The 17730-nt window shown below is 38.3% G+C and overlaps 1 protein-coding gene across 9 annotated transcripts in view; it reads left to right on the top strand.

Moving 5' to 3' along the window:
- Nucleotides 1-17730, top strand: part of ANAPC1 (anaphase promoting complex subunit 1) — a 108576-nt gene that overhangs the window by 63832 nt on the left and 27014 nt on the right. For 8 of the 9 annotated variants that reach the window (XM_086328316.1, XM_086328313.1, XM_086328311.1 and 5 more), the window contains 10 exons: nucleotides 1437-1671; nucleotides 6033-6124; nucleotides 7448-7582; nucleotides 7758-7840; nucleotides 8900-8978; nucleotides 9841-9915; nucleotides 15502-15578; nucleotides 16120-16210; nucleotides 16308-16361; nucleotides 17202-17395. In XM_086328316.1, coding sequence (XP_086184442.1) covers nucleotides 1437-1671; nucleotides 6033-6124; nucleotides 7448-7582; nucleotides 7758-7840; nucleotides 8900-8978; nucleotides 9841-9915; nucleotides 15502-15578; nucleotides 16120-16210; nucleotides 16308-16361; nucleotides 17202-17395 — 1115 coding nt within the window. Of the gene's footprint in view, nucleotides 1-1436; nucleotides 1672-6032; nucleotides 6125-7447; nucleotides 7583-7757; nucleotides 7841-8899; nucleotides 8979-9840; nucleotides 9916-15501; nucleotides 15579-16119; nucleotides 16211-16307; nucleotides 16362-17201; nucleotides 17396-17730 lie in introns of those variants that run through there. The other variant, XR_015137459.1, reaches the window with a different exon arrangement.

Here is a 17730-nt window from a genome sequence, read left to right as displayed (position 1 = left end):
TTATAAGACTTCCTTATGTGTTCTGGATACCAGACCATTAACAGGTACATGATTTGCAAAATTTTCTCCCATTGTGCTGTCTCTTGGGTTGTCTTTTCATTTTCTGATAGTGTCTTTGAAGCACGAAAGCTTTTAATTTGATGAAATCTGGTTCATCTAGGCTTCCCAGGTGGCACAGTTGGTTAAGAATCTGCCTGCCAGTGCAGGAGATGCAAGAGATGTGGGTTTGATCCTTGGATCGGGAAGATCCCCTGGAGGAGGAAACGGCAACCCACTCTAGTATTCCTGCCTGGAGAATCCCACGGTCAGAGGATCCTGGCGGGCTACAGTCCGTACGGTCACAGAATCAGATATGTCTTAGCGACTAAACAGTGGCAACAACTCATCTGTTTCTTCTTTGGTTGCTGTGCATTTGGTGTCTTACCTAATCAGTTATTGCTTAACCCAAGGTCACTTGGGTGTATACTTGTTATGTAGATTTACACTTGTGCTTTTTAAGAGTTTTCTACTTTTAGTTACATCTTGAGGTTAATTTTTATGTTTAATGTAAGGTATTTCAGTAAATGAAATTTCATTCTTTTGCAAGTGGCTCTGCAGTTGTCACGGCACCTTTTTATGAAAAAACTCTTCCCATTGAATTGTCTTGACACGCTTGTTGTCATGCGAGCATCATTATTTTTGAATCATCTTGGCATTATCTGCATATATTCCCTCACCTGACATCATTTTCTCTTACTTTCTAAATCTCAGTGACACCCGTCCCCCAACTTTTGCCACTTTTCTTGGCTAATTTGTACTCATTCTATTGTAAGTTTACTATTTAGAGATTTCTAGTGATACCCCAGTTCCTCTTAATCTAAATTAGGCTCTGTTAGAATTAGACTCACAGACATAGACAACAGACTTGTGGTTGCCAAGGGGGAAAAGGGGAAGGAGAGAGATGGATGGGGAGTTGGGGCTGGTAGATGCAAACTGTTACAGTTAGAAGATAAACAACAAGGTCCTACTGTGTAGCACAGGGAACTATATCCAGTCTTGTGACATAGCCATAATGGAAAAGAATATAAAAAAAGAATGTATATATGTGTATAACTGAGTCACTTTGCTGTACATCAGAGATTAAGCACAACACTGAATCAACTGTACTTCAATTAAAATAAATTAGGCTCTGTTAAAATATTCATGTAATATTTACTTTTTCATTAAATGAGTTTTTAATAATATATATTTTTTAGCTTAACACATTTTCTCCCCCAAGGGCACTAACTTCATGAGAACAAGAACCATTTCTATTTACTTTGCTTATGTATTCTTGGAGCCTCTCATTGTGCCTGTCACATAAAAGTACTTAATAAAATTACTGGCAGGAAGTATTTTATGAAAGTTGCATATTTGTTTTGGTAGTGACTTACATCTCATTCTCTTCTCTGTCTTAGGGTCATGAGATGACAAGCATTGGACTGCTTCTTGGTGTTGCTGCTGCTAAACTAGGCACCATGGATATGTCAGTTACCCGGCTTCTCAGCATCCACATTCCTGCTCTCCTGCCCCCAACATCCACAGAGCTTGACGTTCCTCACAATGTCCAGGTGGCTGCAGTGGTTGGCATCGGCCTTGTTTATCAAGGGACGGCTCACAGGCATACCGCGGAGGTCCTGTTGGCTGAAATAGGTAGGACTTCGATGCACTGCGGTCTCATGTTTATTTCCCATTCCACAGGAGCCAAAGTAAAATAGTAAGATTATAAGAATGAGGGAAAAAATAGTAGGTTTTGTAAGCATAGAATGAGCTGTACTAATAAGAAAAAATTACAGATAGTGTTTTCCAAGACTTGTGTTACTCTGCAGGTGGATAGTCTGCATGCTCACTGTTTGCCAGCCCATTTGCGCTCCCATGGCCCCGTTTAATGAGGTGGTCTGTGGTCTTTCTTTTTGGAAGGGAGTGTGCCATGCGGCTTGAGGGATCTCAGTTCCCTGACTGGGGATTGAACCCAGGACCCCAGTAGTGGAAGCGCAAAGTCCTAACCTCTGGACCGCCCTGGGATTCCCGCCCGTGCTCTTAAAATCACACGTGAGCGTGCTGTTTATCCTGCTCTGTCTATGCCAGGCCTTGTCCAGCAATGGTCTGCACTTAAAATTCGAAGTTGATTTGATCCCTGAAAGCACAGTGTTTATTCTCTTGGACAACAGTACTTCTGACAGAATGGGAGTGCTTGACTCCTCCTTTTCTCCTTTATGTACTAGTGGGTACGTTAGTGATGAAATTTAGTTTCTGTGTTTTCAGCTGAGTCTACATTTTTTGGAAATGTGTCTTGGATGTTGTCATCTTTTTCTGACAAATGGAGATGCTCTTAGCATTATTAGTGCATTCAGTAATTTAGATATGTACTTACATGTTTCGTTCTGCCCTGTTCAGGATCTTTCTACATGTATTTCAGGATAGCCACAAAATTGGCCCGGGCCTATTGGCTACAAGCTCTAGATCTATGGGTCTGATGCTCAGACTCTGCTCCAAATGACTTTTTCTGGGACCCAGACTGGAGGGTGTGCTGCTTTTGTGGTGATGACAGAAGGGCAAGTGGAGAACCAAATAATGGAGGCACATTTTACACCTTTGCTTATGTTATGCCAGCCAGGCTCCTAGGTCAAAGCCAGTCACGAGTGTTCACGTACACTAGGAGACTCTGTCGGGAGAGTGGATGTTTATACAGGAGTACTGCGGGGCAGGAACGAATTGGAATCAACTATGTAGTGTGCTACCAGTTCAGTTCAGTTGCTCAGCTGTGTCCGAGTGTTCACGACCCCGTGGACTGCAACACGCCAGGCCTCCCTGTCCATCACCAACTCCTGGAGCTTCCTCAAACTCATGTCCATTGAGTCGGTGATGCCACCCAACCATCTCAACCTCTGTCGTCCCGTTCTCCTCGTGCCTTCAATCTTTCCCAGCCTCAGGGTCTTTTCCAGTGAGTCAACTCTTTGCATCAAGTGGCCAAAGTATTAGAGTTTCAGCTTCAACATCAGTCCTTCCAATGAAAACCCAGGACTGATCTCCTTTAGGATGGATGGGTTGGATCTCCTTGCGGTCCAAGGGACTCTCAAGAGTCTTCTCCAATACCACAGTTCAAAAGCATCAGTTTTTCAGCACTCAGCTTTCTTTATAGTCCAACTCTCACATCCATACATTACTACTGAAAAAACCATAGCTCTGAACTTGTTGACAAAGTAATGTCTCTGCTTTTTAATACGCTGTCTAGGTTGGTCATAACTTTTCTTCCAAGGAGCAAGTGTCTTTTAATTTCATGGCAGCAGTCACCATCTGCAGTGGTTTCGGAGCCCAAAAGAAGTCTGTCATGGTTTCCATTGTTTGCCCATCTATTTGCCATAAAGTGGTAGGACCAGATGCCATGATCTTAGTTTTCTGAATATTGAGTTTTAACCCAACTTTTTCACTCTCCTCTTTCACTTTCATCAAGGGGCTCTTTAGTTCTTCTTCACTTTCTGCCATAAGGGTGGTCATCTGCATATCTGAGGTTGTTGATATTTCTCCCTGCAATCTTGATTCCAGCTTGTGCTTCATCCAGCCCAGCATTTCTCATGATGTACTCTGCATATAAGTTAAATAAGCAGGGTGACAGTATACAGCCTTGACGTACTCCTTTCCGTATTTGGACCCAGTCTGTTGTTCCATGTCCAGTTCTAACTGTTGCTTCCTGACCTGCCTACAGATTTCTCAGGAGGCAGGTCAGGTGGTCTGGTATTCCCATCTCTTTCAGAATTTTCCACAGTTTGTTGTGATTCACACGGCCAAAGGCTTTGGCCTAGTCAATAAAGCAGAAGTAGGTGTTTTCCTGGAACTCTCTTGCTTTTTCGATGATCCAGTGGATGTTTGCAATTTGATTTCTGGTTCCTCTGCCTTTTCTCAATCCAGCTTGAACATCTGGAAGTTCACGGTTCATGTACTGTTGAAGCCTGGTTTGGAGAATTTTGAGCATTGCTTTGCTAGCGTGTGAGATGAGTGCAATTGTGCGGTAGTTTGAGCATTCTTTGGCATTGCCTTTCTTTGGGATTGGAATGAAAACTGACCTTTTCCAGTTCTGTGGTCACTGCTGAGTTTTCCAAATTTACTGGCACTTCAATGCATCACTCAACTGGAAGTCTATCATCTCCATTAGCTTTGTTCATAGTGATGCTTCTAAGGCCCACTTGACTTCACATTCCAGGATGCCTGGTTTTAGGTGAGTGATCACACCATCGTGATAATATGGGTTGTGAAGATCTTTTTTGTACAGTTCTTCTGTGTCTTCTTGCCACCTCTTCTTAATATTTTCTGTTAGGTCCATACCATTTCTGTCCTTTATCGAGCCCATCTTTGCATGAAATGTTCCCTTGGTATCTCTAATTTTCTTGAAGAGATCTCTAGTTCTTCCCATTCTATTGTTTTCCTCTGTTTCTACTATAGTGGTGAAATAAGTTATTCTCAAAGTAAAATTTCCTATTACCAAAATATATAATAGCTTAACTGATGGGTCTGAGAAATAGTCAGAAGATCCTCAGGACTGACTTTAAAAAGTTATTCATTTATGGGGTAGTATACATTCTTTCGGAGAAGGCAGTGGCACCCCACTCCAGTACTCTTGCCTGGAAAATCCCATGGATGGAGGAGCTTGGTAAGCTGCAGTCCATGGGGTCGCTGAGGGTCAGACACAACTGAGTGACTTCACTTTTGCTTTTCACTTTCATGCATTGGAGAAGGAAATGGCAACCCACTCCAGTGTTTGCCTGGAGAATCCCAGGGGCGGGGAAGCCTGGTGGGCTGCCATCTATGGGGTCACACAGAGTCGGACACGACTGAAGTGACTTAGCAATAGCAATAGCAATACATTCTTTGGCTGTATCATGATGATATCTAATGCCAGTATCACACATGTCTCACAGCCTTAGCTCTTTCATCTTGTATATAGAAGATTGTATATTACCTGTAAAAGATTCATGTGGATTCATAGGCATATGCTCTTTGTATAATTAGTCACCATATACATACCATTTTTGTACTGTCCTTTTCATATATTATTGTCAAAAATAGCTTTTAAAATCAATTTTATATTGTATAATAGCTCATTGAGTTGATGTTCTGTAAATTGCCCAATCATTTTCTTATTTTCAGGAGTTTTAGGTGGTTTTTAATTCTTTGCTGTTAAGCAATAAACATTTTACTGATTGCACATGTGTAATTGTTTTGTTCTCTTAAAAATTTTTTTTTTCTAGGGATGAAATTCTAGGAATGTGAACTTTTTTGGGGATGTAATACATTATATGTATAATATAATACATTTTGCTGCATTAAAGGGGGTGGAGTTAGAATTAAAGGGTACTTTTTAAAAGTGTGAATTTTACATCTAGTCAGACTTTTGGCATCAGTACAGAAAAATTATATCATAGTAAAGCTTAGTATTATCTAGATTCAAAATAAGTGTCTGGATCTGGAAGTTGGTGATGGACAGGGAAGTCTGGTGTGCTGCAGTCCATGGGGTTGTAAAGAGTTGGACATGACTGAGCGACTGAACTGAACTGCATAGTTAAGAATTAAAATTCTTAAATACTTGAAGTGTCCTTCCTGTTCATTATCAGTATTTGAACATGTGTACACCACATCTAATGAATGGATTTGAAAATAGTAAAACAACAAAAGGAAAGAGGAAAGAAATTACAAATTAAAGCTTTTTTGAGCATTCCTCCCATTTAAAATTTCTTCCTACTTTTTGGTAATTTTTTTTGGTTTTATTATAAAGCCCAAGGTTTTGCAGTATTTTAAGGTCATTCCTTTCAAATTGGCAAATTAGAAGAACCGTGTTTGGGTTTTATTTTTGTAGTAAACCAAAAGTAGTGGACATTTGTGAGAATGTCAGATCTTTCTCAGTGGGATTATATTGAATTCATAGCTCTTAGGCAACTTACTGGAAAGTTAGCTTTAAAACTTTTACGACTTAGGCTCTTAAGAGACCAGCTTGACCTGTGTTGCTTTCTGTTTTATAGGACGGCCCCCTGGTCCAGAAATGGAGTACTGCACCGACAGAGAATCGTACTCGCTGGCTGCTGGTTTAGCCCTGGGCATGGTTTGCTTGGGGGTAAGCAGAGTTCATGCCTTCAGGTGCTTTAGTGACAACATCTGCTTGTCGAGACAAACGACCTTAACACATTACTCTTGAATACTGCTCTGCCTTAGCTGACCCTGATTCTGAGCTCTTTTCTTCTTTCTGGATGTTTCTCTAAGTGTCAGATTTGGAAATGGAGAGAAATTATAGTGAAGAGTAGGGCTTTCAGGTTTCTTGACCCCAGCTTAGATGTAACTGCTTATGAATGAACCCTAGGAATGAAATTTGTCAGACAGATTTCAAGACGTAAGATGAAGAAGTGACAGCCCTGTTAGTCAGAAACCAGTGAAAACATGAGTCTGGTGGGAAGCGTCAAGAGTGTAGAAGTTACTAGAGATAAACCAGAGTTGTCTTTTGGCACCCTGATACCCCAGAAGGTCGCCCTGTTAGCAGCTGTTTTGTTACCGAATGCAGTATCACTCTGACCCATCTTTAACCCCATTCAGGAGACACAGTATAGAATTACCAGAAACATTTCATTAAATGACTGTGTCAGCTGGAATGTGGGTTCTTTGATTAAAGATTGTGGGTTCCAATACAGGGTTATACTGAAACTAAATTATATAAAGAAAGCTGTCAGTTAGGTTTTTGACTCTTCACATCTGACACATGAGGTAAGGGGGCAGATGATACAATGAAACAAGCGTCGCACTGAGAATTGGGACTTGAGTTCTGGTTGTGACCAGTCTCATCATTTAACTACCGTATTGTCGGTAGTTGAGCGCCTCCCTAGACTGGGACCAGGCTGCCCTGTCTCAGGGCCACTGCTGCTCTTTAGTAGCTGTGTGACCGTGGGTGCGATCTGGGTGCCTCCTTTTCTCACCTGTAAAACAGCAGCTGTTTGATAGGCTTGTCGTCATATTAAGTAAGTGAACCCATGTTAAACACACAGAATTGTGCCTGGAAGAAAGTTAAGTGTTCAGAAAGTTATTTTTATTACTATGGTTATTATTGTTGGAATAGTTCATAGGCACAATAATGAAGGGATTGAGATGTTTATAGTTCAGGTTTCATTTACCTACCTAACAATTTCTTTAGCTGTTAGTAAAATTAAGTATATTTTGAAGCTTTTGTGTATTTTATGGAATGAAAGTATTAATTTGTCTGCATGTGTATTATATAATTTTAATGTGAATTATTAGTAGACTGAGTGTTAACTCATGAGAAATGTTTATTTTAATTGATTAAAAAACCTGAATACCCAGCTTTGAAGTTACTTGGTGCTTTGTCATGGGCGTGTGTTCGGGATCTTACTCTGTAAAATCTCCTTTCACACCCTGTTCCTTTGTCCTCCAGCACGGCAGCAACCTGATAGGGATGTCGGACCTCAACGTGCCCGAGCAGCTCTATCAGTACATGGTTGGGGGCCACAGGCGCTTTCAAGCTGGGATGCACAGAGAGAAACATAAGTCACCGAGTTACCAGATCAAGGTAGGTCCAGATCAAGCAACAGATCAGAGTTCTGGAAACTAAGGAATTAGTTTAAGAAATGGTAGTTTTCATATCAGCATTTGTAGATATGTTCATTTTAAGCATGGCTAGCATTCAGAAGAATTTTAGAGTAATTCAAAGCTCTTTTACAGAAATAAACTTTTTCTTTTGATAGGAAGGAGATACCATAAATGTGGATGTGACTTGTCCAGGTGCCACTCTCGCTTTGGCCATGATCTACTTAAAAACCAATAACAGGTACCGTGTCTGCCCACCCATCCCTTGCCATGACAGTCACTGCCTGGCTGACCTCAGTTGATTTTGAATTGCTCCATTGCCTAATCATGTCTGACTTTTGCCACCCTGTGGACTGTGACCTGCCAGGCTTCTCTGTCCGTGGGAATTTTCTGGCAAGAATACTGGAGTGGGTAGCCATTTCTTCCTCCAGGGGATCTTGCTGACCCAGAGATCAAACCCACATCTCTTGCATGTCCTGCATTGAGAGGCGGATTCTTCATCACTTAGCCACCTGGGAAGCCCCACTCTGACCTCAGTAGTGACACTAAATTATCTTACTGTGTTTACTAACAGTAAAACTGTGCTAGATCAGCCTGGCTTTAGTGCTGTCAAATACTGCCAGTTATTTCAACATCTGACAATACGGTTGCCAGTTTCTATTCATTTTTATAGTTGACGTCACTGACAATCAAACAGTGTCCAAATTCCTTTTCATTGATTTTGCATGTTGTGAGAACTGATGAAATCAGAAATACTTAGCATTGTTATAGTCCTGGTTCCCATCCATAAAAATGGTTTCTGCTTAATTCAAGAGCTTTCTTAATGACCATACCTTCTGCCTTCCCAACCCCAATAACTAGTGTTGGCACTTGAAAGTTGATGTTTGGCATTTTATTCTTTTATATTTCGCATAGAAGAGTAAGTTGGGTTTTGACTCTTTTGATTTAAAAACACTGTCTGAGATTCAAGAAATTTTTCAATATTGTAAATTCCTTTTTTAGACAAAGTGAATGTTAGCAAAATTAAGGGTAAAAGCAGATTTATTCGTCTCCTGTTGAGATGAAAGCATACGTCATTGCCTTCTTGGCACCGGAGACATTTCAGTGAATAAAACCAAGACTTAGCTTATAGGAAGGCATACACACGTACCAGATACTACTTTGGAGGATGTGAAGTATTGTGAGAAAAAAATAGAGCGGTAGTTGGAGTGGAAAGAAAATTCCTGAAATGTGTCTTGTGATTCTTGACTGTCTACTCTCTTCTTGGGCAATAACGCTTGCTGGCATCCACCACCGACAGGCCCATCGCAGACTGGCTCCGCGCTCCAGACACCATGTATTTGCTGGACTTCGTGAAGCCAGAATTCCTCTTGCTTAGGGTATGGTACTTCGCGGTTTTTCATTTCTCTTAATTTGAGGAATCTATATAAAATGTCTCCGTAAGCAAGCCTTTACTGTTAATCCGTCATGTATGTGTATAACTGGTAGTATTCTTTTGAATATTCCCAAATATAGCTGTAGGAATTGCTAAATAAAGCAACCACATTGATATGTAATACTTGAAGTAACATTTTAACTTTTCACATTATTATTCAAACTTCCTAATGAGCAGTGACTCAGTGGGGCTTCATTACTTCTTTTGTTTTACATTTTTTTCATTATTTTTAGGAATGCAGTAATATTATTAAAGGTATAATTTGTGACTAATTGTTTGACAAAACTACCTCAAACTTTTCCTCTTGATATTTAAATGTATGTTTTTAGCATATGATAGGCTTTAAATTCTGTAGACTGATTCTTTTCCTTATGGCTTTTCATTTATGGGGCAAGTTTTAAAAACTTTTCTCCAACTTCTCCAAACTTCGATGATGAACAACTCAATTTTAGATTTTTTTGTGATACCTCTATTGGGTTGGCCAAAAGCTTCACTTGGACTTTTCTGTAACATCTTATGAAAAATGTGAACGAGCTTTTTGGCCAACCCAGTAAACTTTCAGTTTGTTTTAGTGAGTGGCTTCGGTTGATATTATATACTTAGCTTTATTTTGAAAATTTCCATCGGTTGGGAACTGATTCTTAAATTTAGTGAGTGGCTTCGGTTGATATTATATACTTAGCTTTATTTTGAAAATTTCCATCAGTTGGGAACTGATTCTTAAATTGTTCTGTTACTGGTATTATCATTACAAAATCTGTGAACTTCCCCTGCTGTAATGAATTTTTTTGTATTTCATTTTTAAGACGCTTGCTCGATGCCTGATTTTGTGGGATGATATTTTACCAAATTCCAAGTGGGTGGATAGCAACGTTCCTCAAGTACGTACGTATGATAAATATTATTTTATTTTTAATCATGTAAATTATGATTTCTTGTGGGATTTTCTAAAACCCTATAAAATACTACTTCTTTTGAAGACAATATTGATGATTATGGTATTTCTTCAAAACACAGGAACTTTCATTTTAAGATTGTATGTTGAGCACAGACCACAGCCTTCCTTAAAGAAACCTAAGTGTTTTTGACATTTTTATTCTAGTTAAGTATGCATTTATCAAAGTTACTACTTTGTGACAATTTTTGATCTTGTATATAATAAGTTGTTTTAATTATTTTATGGCATATTTACCCAGTAAGCCAAGTAGTTAAAAGAATAAGCAGACTCTTGTAAAAACCCCAAATATTGTAAATATTGTAACTAAGTGTTGCCCTTTAATTAACTGTCCATGTCCTTGTTACTGTTTTATTTGGAAAATAAATCCTTAAGAGTGCTAGAATGCTTCTCCAATGTTTTAATAAGAAAATTCCAAAATAAAGGTTGAAAGAATGTTATACAAACACTCGTACAGCCAGTTAGCTACTGCAATTAATATTTTACTGTATAAGCTTGCCTGATGCAGAACGTTTTATTAATGGAGTCGCAGTATAAACCCTTTTGTATAAGACTTCTTTTCATTCAGCATGATTTTGAGATACTACTGAGTGTATCAGTAGTTCAGCCTTTGTTGTTAAGTAGTATCCTATTGTATGAATATACCACAATTTCTTTTTCCATTCTCTTTTGAGAATTCTCTTCCCTTTTCCCATTCACACCTGGGTTGGTTCTAGGTTTTAGTTATTATCAAGCTACCATAAATATAGTTTGTGGACTTATATTTTAATTTCTCTTGAGTGTTTACTTAGTATTGGAAATACCTAGGCATAGAGTGGACGGTACGTTTAGTGTTCTAAGGACAGTAGACTTTTCTCCGGAGACGTTGCGCCTTTTTACCCTTGGAGCAGTGGTGTGTGAGAATGCTGCCTGCTGCCCGTCTTGCCGGTGGTGTTAGTCTTTAATTTTAGCTCTGCTTGTTAATGCATAATGATATCTTCCTGTAGTTTCATTTTGCATGTTGAGAAAGTTTTTATTTGCTTATTGCTTCTTCATATGTCTTTTTTATGAAGTGTCTATATCTTTTTCCCATTTAAAAAAAATTTTGTGGGTCTTACTGAGTTGCTGGAATTTTTAATATATTCTGGACCTGTCCTTTATCAGATAAATGTTTTGTAGATATCCCTCCTAACCTATGGCTTACCCATTCATTTTCTTAGTAACATTTTTGATGAGCATAAAATTTTAAAAATTTGATAATGCCTAATTTATCGGTTTTCAATTTTATAGTTATTGCTTTTTTGTATCCTTGGGAAAAAAAAATTGACTAACCTGAAGATTTTTTTCTAAAACCCAGTGTTTTGGCTTTTATGTATAATTATATATTTTATCTCAGTTTGTTTATGATGTGAGGTTAAGGGTTAAGGCTTCCATTTAAAAAAAAAATATAGATATTTAGTTGCACCAACATCATTTGTATTCCTTCTTTTCCTTATTGTATTCCTGTGACTCCTCTGTCAAAATCAGATGACTGTTATATTTTATACCATTTCTACAGATTGCATAGTTTCTATGAATTTATGTTCACTTACTCTTTTTCAGGCATTTCATTTTCCTATTTAAGTCCATTAAGTAAATTTAAAATTTTCATTTTTGTACTTTGCTGTTGTAAAATTTGCATTTTTCCTTTTTAAGTAATTTCTACTTTTTCTTTTTTTAATATAACTTTTTTAAAAGTTTCATACATTTTGTGATGAGATTTTCTGTCTTTTCATTATGAGCATATTGTCCTTCCAGTTAGAAGAGCTGCTTTAAAATCCTTCTCTTCTCATGCCAAGAGTGTGGTCATTTCAGGATGATTTTCTATGGTCTTTTCTCCTGGAAGTATGTCGCATTTCTTTTTCTTATGTTAAGTAATTTTGATTTGTGTCTGAAACATTCTGCATATTTTTTTTTTAAACCCATGTATTTGGAAATTAAATGTCCACTTTTAAATGATGGCTAAGAAGCCATGACAAGGAAAATTAGAAAATATGTGTAACAGAGTAAAAATGTGCATGTTGCTTTTTAAAGACTCTAGTTCCTGTTGTATTCCTCTAAGGAGTGTTACGTGTGTACATACATGCATACTTATCTTTATGTGTGTGTACAAGCTGAAACTCCAGTACTTTGGCCACCTCATGCGAAGAGTTGACTCATTGGAAAAGACTCTGATGCTGGGAGCGATTGGGGGCAGGAGGAGAAGGGGACGACAGAGGATGAGATGGCTGGATGGCATCACTGACTCGATGGACGTGAGTCTGAGTGAACTCCCGGAGTTGGTGATGGACAGGGAGGCCTGGCGTGCTGCGATTCATGGGGTCGCAAAGAGTCGGACATGACTGAGCGACTGAACTGAACTGAACTGAACTGAACACATAAATATATATACATACACACACAAATCATTTTGCTTTAAAGCAGCAGTTAATTTACTTGGAATCAAATGTCAAACCCTGTCTCTTGGGTGCCAGTTCTAGTCTCAGTTGAGTTCTTTAATTCTGTGGGGCCTGGGTCTGCCCTGGTCACATATGATTCGTGGGCTAGGCAGACATTTAACTCCTTGAGTATTTAGATGTCAAAAATAGCAGTTCTTCTGGAAAGTATGCTTTAAAATGTACGTTGTAGGATGAAATTATACTTTTTCTTCTATTCCTTCATTCAGCATATGTTTGTTGATCCTTTGCAAATGCAAGACACCATCCTAAATTCCATGCTACATTTAAGATGCATCTGACATGTAGACTGATTTTGAGAAAACTTTAGTTTGCTAAGTTTATATTTTTTTTAGTTTTCAAAGTGAGGTTAAGCATGTACACAAATAACTATTTTCAAATGGAAAGTGAAAATTCATGTAAGTTCTTTTTTTATATAACTTCTATTTTTAAAGTTTTGTGGAAATGTAGTCCTTGGACTTTTAATATAGTTATCTCTCTGACATTCCTTTTCCTTCAGACTTAATAATTTTAAATTTGGTCTTTATTATATTAGGGTTACCCAGTAGGATATATAACAAGTTCACAGTTCTGTTGTTGATATGCCTGTCTCTCTACTTTCTCCTGGTTCCCACCCAGTCATCTCATTGATTTCGTAGCAGGGCTGCTTGTAGGGAGCAACTTAGCATCAAAAATGGGTTAATAAGGTCACTTTATAAACTGCTTATTTGTTTGAACTTAAGGCATGTATCAAATACAGTAACTAACATCTTCATAAAAAAGCTTTACTCTGCAACCTGTTTCTCTTTTTCTTTCTTTCTTTTTTTTTTTGTTCACTGTTATGCTATTAATTGTTCAAGTATTGCTCCCAGTGTATGGGTGGGAACGATGTACTTTTGATTATTTGTGTGTCAGGAGACCTCAAGGCCAGTTACCGTATCTTTTCCATCTTTCATTCCTAGCAACTCGCACACAGTAGCTAGAGCTCCGTACCTCACTGTTACGTTGGAAGAGGACAGACTGGTCCAAAACCACCCTTGCTAGTAAGAGGTGGGGCAAAACTTAAACTGGCTGTTAGGCCTTCAGCGCTTGAGATTTTTTTTTTAACTATTTATTTATATTTATTTTGTTGTGCTGGGTCTCAGCTGCGGCGTGCGGGATCCTCGGTCTTTGTGTTGTGGCATGCGGGATCTGCATTTGTGGCATGCAGACTCTTAGTTGCAGCGTGTGGGATCCAATTCCCCTACCAGGGGTCGAACCTGGGCCCTCTGCACCAGGAGCATGGAGTCTTAGCCACTGGGTACCGGGGCAGTCCTGAGAGCTCAGGATTTTTGTCTTAGACTTCCCTGGTGGTCCAGTGGCTGAGACTCCGCGCTCCCAGTGCAGGGGGCCGGGTTTGATCCCTGGTCAGGGAGCTAGACTCCACATGTTGCAGCTGAAAGATCCTACATGCCACAACTAAGACTTGGCACAGCCAAATAAATACAGATTAGGGGAAAAAACCAGCAGTTCGGTGGTCTTTTTCTTGTTCATTCCTGTGTGCCTCAGCCTGCTTATAAGTGATTACATGTTTCCCTTTGATTGCACCTTATATTTCTTACTTTTTTTTTTTTAAACTTACAAGGCCGTAGAAACGATAACAAGGGCTAGGCTGAAGAGTGTGTTCCCCACCCCCCGCACACAGTTATTATAACTCAGGTTTTTAGTGATGATTTCAAGTGGTTTATGATCAAGTGTGATCTTGTGATAGGAATGGTACAGATCTATAATAATGATAATAATAGCAGCTAACACAAAGAATATGTGCCAGCTATTAATTTTAAGAGCTTTGAGTAGGTTAAGTCTTCTAATTCTCACAGAAACCTAGAAGGTAGGAATATAATTTTGCTTGTTTTACAGAGGTGGTTCAGGGCTAATGTGTGGCCCTGCTTTGATTAGAACCTAGACCTTTAAGTGCCAGGCTATATGCTTTTTAAGATAAAAAGGAGCTTGTAACTGCCTGCTTTCAAAATAGAAATATTTGATTCCTGTATGATATTATTGCTAATTTATATAGTGAATGTTATAATTAGGTTATCCATGTATATATTTACTGCTCACTTTGGAGTTATATCAGTTTTTCAGAATGTCATTCAATTTCTAAGTAGATACATTCCAAATTAAAAATAAAGACAAGAGGAAGAAAGATGGAAGTAGTTATCAGCCTGTATTACATAGCCAACGTAATTGCTTACCACACTGAGATTATGAAAGGGAGAAGGTATTTCAAGGTTTTTTTTTTTTGATTTGGTGGTGCTCAGTATATAAGAAGATTGTATCATAAATGACTCTGAGTACTTACTGGTTTATTATAGAAAGCATCCTGAAATGTCTTCTAAAAAGAGTCATAGGAATAAATCTTCATAGTTTTTCTTCTATGTGCTTGCATTCATAAGTTTTAGAAAATATATAGCTTTATCTTTTTTATTTGTATTTAAGTGAAGAGAAATTAGTTCGTGGTTTTAAAGTTAGATATTCTCTGTATTTTAAAAAAAATAAATTCCTGTTCATACTAAAAGGAAAGGGATGGGTTTCTAAACAATAGTTAACAAATTAACATATTGACAGTTTGGGTGACTAATATGGTAACTAACCTTATCTTTGGCAGGAAGGTAGGCTCAATACTGGAAACATTCATGAGTCTGAATACTGGAGACATTCATATGTCTCTGGTTAAGAGTTCTCTCCAACTGCCTTTTTCGACTTTCCTGCTGCTTCCCCTCACTCCTGCCCCAGGTCTCCTCTGTGGCCATCGTGTCTGGATTTCAGTTCACTGGCGTGAAATATTACTGCTCTGTTATTGCTTCAGAATGTACTCAAGTAGTCCAGTCCTATTGAGTATTTGTCCCATCTTAGATCTGAAATTGGATTGCAGTCAGTATTAAAATATAGGCCTTTGAATGAGATGGTTTGGTAAAGCTTATGTAAATATGACCATAAGCAGTATGTTATTATTCAAATTACTAGATACTTGTAACTTGAATGTTAATATCCAAGTATTCTGCTTTCTGTCTTGACAGATTATAAGAGAAAATAGTATTTCTCTCAGTGAGATTGAATTGCCTTGCTCAGAGGATTTGAATTTGGAAACTTTGTCGTAAGTCCTGAAACATCTAATACACATTAGCTACTCCAGTATCTGTCAGATAAATGAGTTGAAATATATTGTGCAAGAGAAATGCTGTCCTTGATTTGAGTAATTATTCTAAATCCACCATGTTCCTAACCATGGTTTATCAGATGTTCACCAGTTTGTTTTTTTATTTAGCTCTCTAAAGCATAGAATTTTTACCCTCATAAACTGTATCAGAGATTTAACTTATGTATATTCCTTTTTTATCCTTTTCATTAAAAAAAAATTCTCAGTGATTGTTAGAAACTATCTTCTTTTGCTGCATATGAGACAGTGCAGGCATGAGGCAGACTTTATCAGCTAGAGCCACACGGTGCTTCTGCTGAAGGAAAGCAGACGGAAACCTGCCAGTTGATTGAGTACAGGCACACTTGAGCATTCCCAGAAGTAAAGAAACTAATTTAGAGAACAGGAGTATTTATTATTTGTGTCCCCAGGTAATAGTAATAATGAATTTTAAAGCAAAACAAGGAGAGTATTTTAATCTGTTGCGATCTGTTTTCAGGCAGGCACATGTCTACATCATTGCAGGAGCTTGTTTGTCTCTGGGTTTTCGATTTGCTGGCTCAGAAAACTTATCAGCATTTAACTGTTTGGTAAGAAATATCTTCCTCTACTCTGTTCTGTTTTCTTTTTTACAGAGCCTTAGTATGTGTCTTTTAACCTTAAATTTTTTATTTTGTTTTTTTCCAGCATAAATTTGCAAAAGATTTTATGACTTATTTGTCTGCACCTAATGCTTCTGTAGTAAGTCTTTTTATGATGGTTCTCCTTGGGAATAAAATTAAACTTGAAGAAAATTCACTGATAATTCGACTACTTATGTGTTGCCAAATATCTGTACAGTCTCTGAATTTAGAATGGGAGGTTTGAGGCTTTGGCTCACCTTTGTATTTTAGTTCTGGGATATTAGTTGGTTGAGAATGTGACTACCCTTAAAGGCATTTATTTCTTATGATGAGAGAATAATTAAGAAAAGCCATGACCTTCATGGATTGTCATATCTTATGCCATTCTCAGTACTAAATGTTGATAACTGCTTGTTGGAAAAATTACTTAGAAAAAATACAGTTGCTATTGAGGATTGCTGCTCTGATGATAGTAAGACCACAAGGTTTTATTTCCTGGTTAAAAAAAATATTTAATTAACATTATTTAGAAAATTTGCAGCATCAAAAAAATCTAAAAGTAGTCAATAAGTGGACTATGGTATATCTACACTGTTATATAGAGGAGCTATCAACAGCATGTTGTGTAAGAATTTTTACTAGTGAAGATTGCTTATAATAAAATAGATTAAAAACTTAAAAATACTATATGTAATAATATCTCAATTTCATTTAAAAGATAGATACTATAGGTAAGATTTGGGGGAAAAGCCAAAAGTTTATAGCTTTTAGTATTCCAGGTAATTGTTATTTCCTTCTTGATACCTTATTGTCTGAATTTTCCACCTGGAACTTAAATTTCATAATCAGAGAAAATATTTTTTCAGAGTTTTTAAGTTGTGAACATCTGTAGTCTAATGCTGGCTGCTTTAGTTTTATGTAGCACAGCTGATGTGGTGTGGCATCTTCGTGTCTCCAGACAGGTCCTTACAACCTGGAGACTTGCCTGAGCGTGGTGCTGCTGTCTCTCGCCATGGTGATGGCTGGCTCGGGGAACCTGAAGGTGCTGCAGCTTTGTCGCTTCTTACACATGAAAACAGGTGGTGAAATGAACTATGGTTTCCACTTAGCCCATCACATGGCCCTCGGACTTCTATTTTTGGGAGGAGGCAGGTAATATAGTTTAACCATCAATTAATTTATGCCCCACTATGGGGGCCTTCCGGAGAAGGTGATGGCACCCCACTCCAGTACTCTTGCCTGGAAAATCCCATGGACGGAGGAGCCTGGTTGGCTGCAGTCCATGGGGTTGCTCAGAGTCGGACACGACTGAGCAACTTCACTTTCACTTTTCACCTTCATGCATTGGAGAAGGAAATGGTAACCTACTCCAGTGTTCTTGCCTGGAGAATCCCAGGGATGGTGGAGCCTGGTGCGCTGCCGTCTATGGGGTTGCAGAGTCGGACACGACTGAGGTGACTTAGCAGCAGCAGCAGCAGCAGCAGCAT

Source organism: Bos grunniens, chromosome 11 (assembly GCF_055505025.1).
Source record: "Bos grunniens cultivar Pamir isolate PY7600 chromosome 11, Bosgru_T2T1.0, whole genome shotgun sequence".
NCBI classification, from domain to species: Eukaryota; Metazoa; Chordata; class Mammalia; order Artiodactyla; family Bovidae; genus Bos; species Bos grunniens.
Note: the sequence above shows the minus strand (reverse complement) of the source record. Positions and strands in the feature narration are given on the sequence as shown.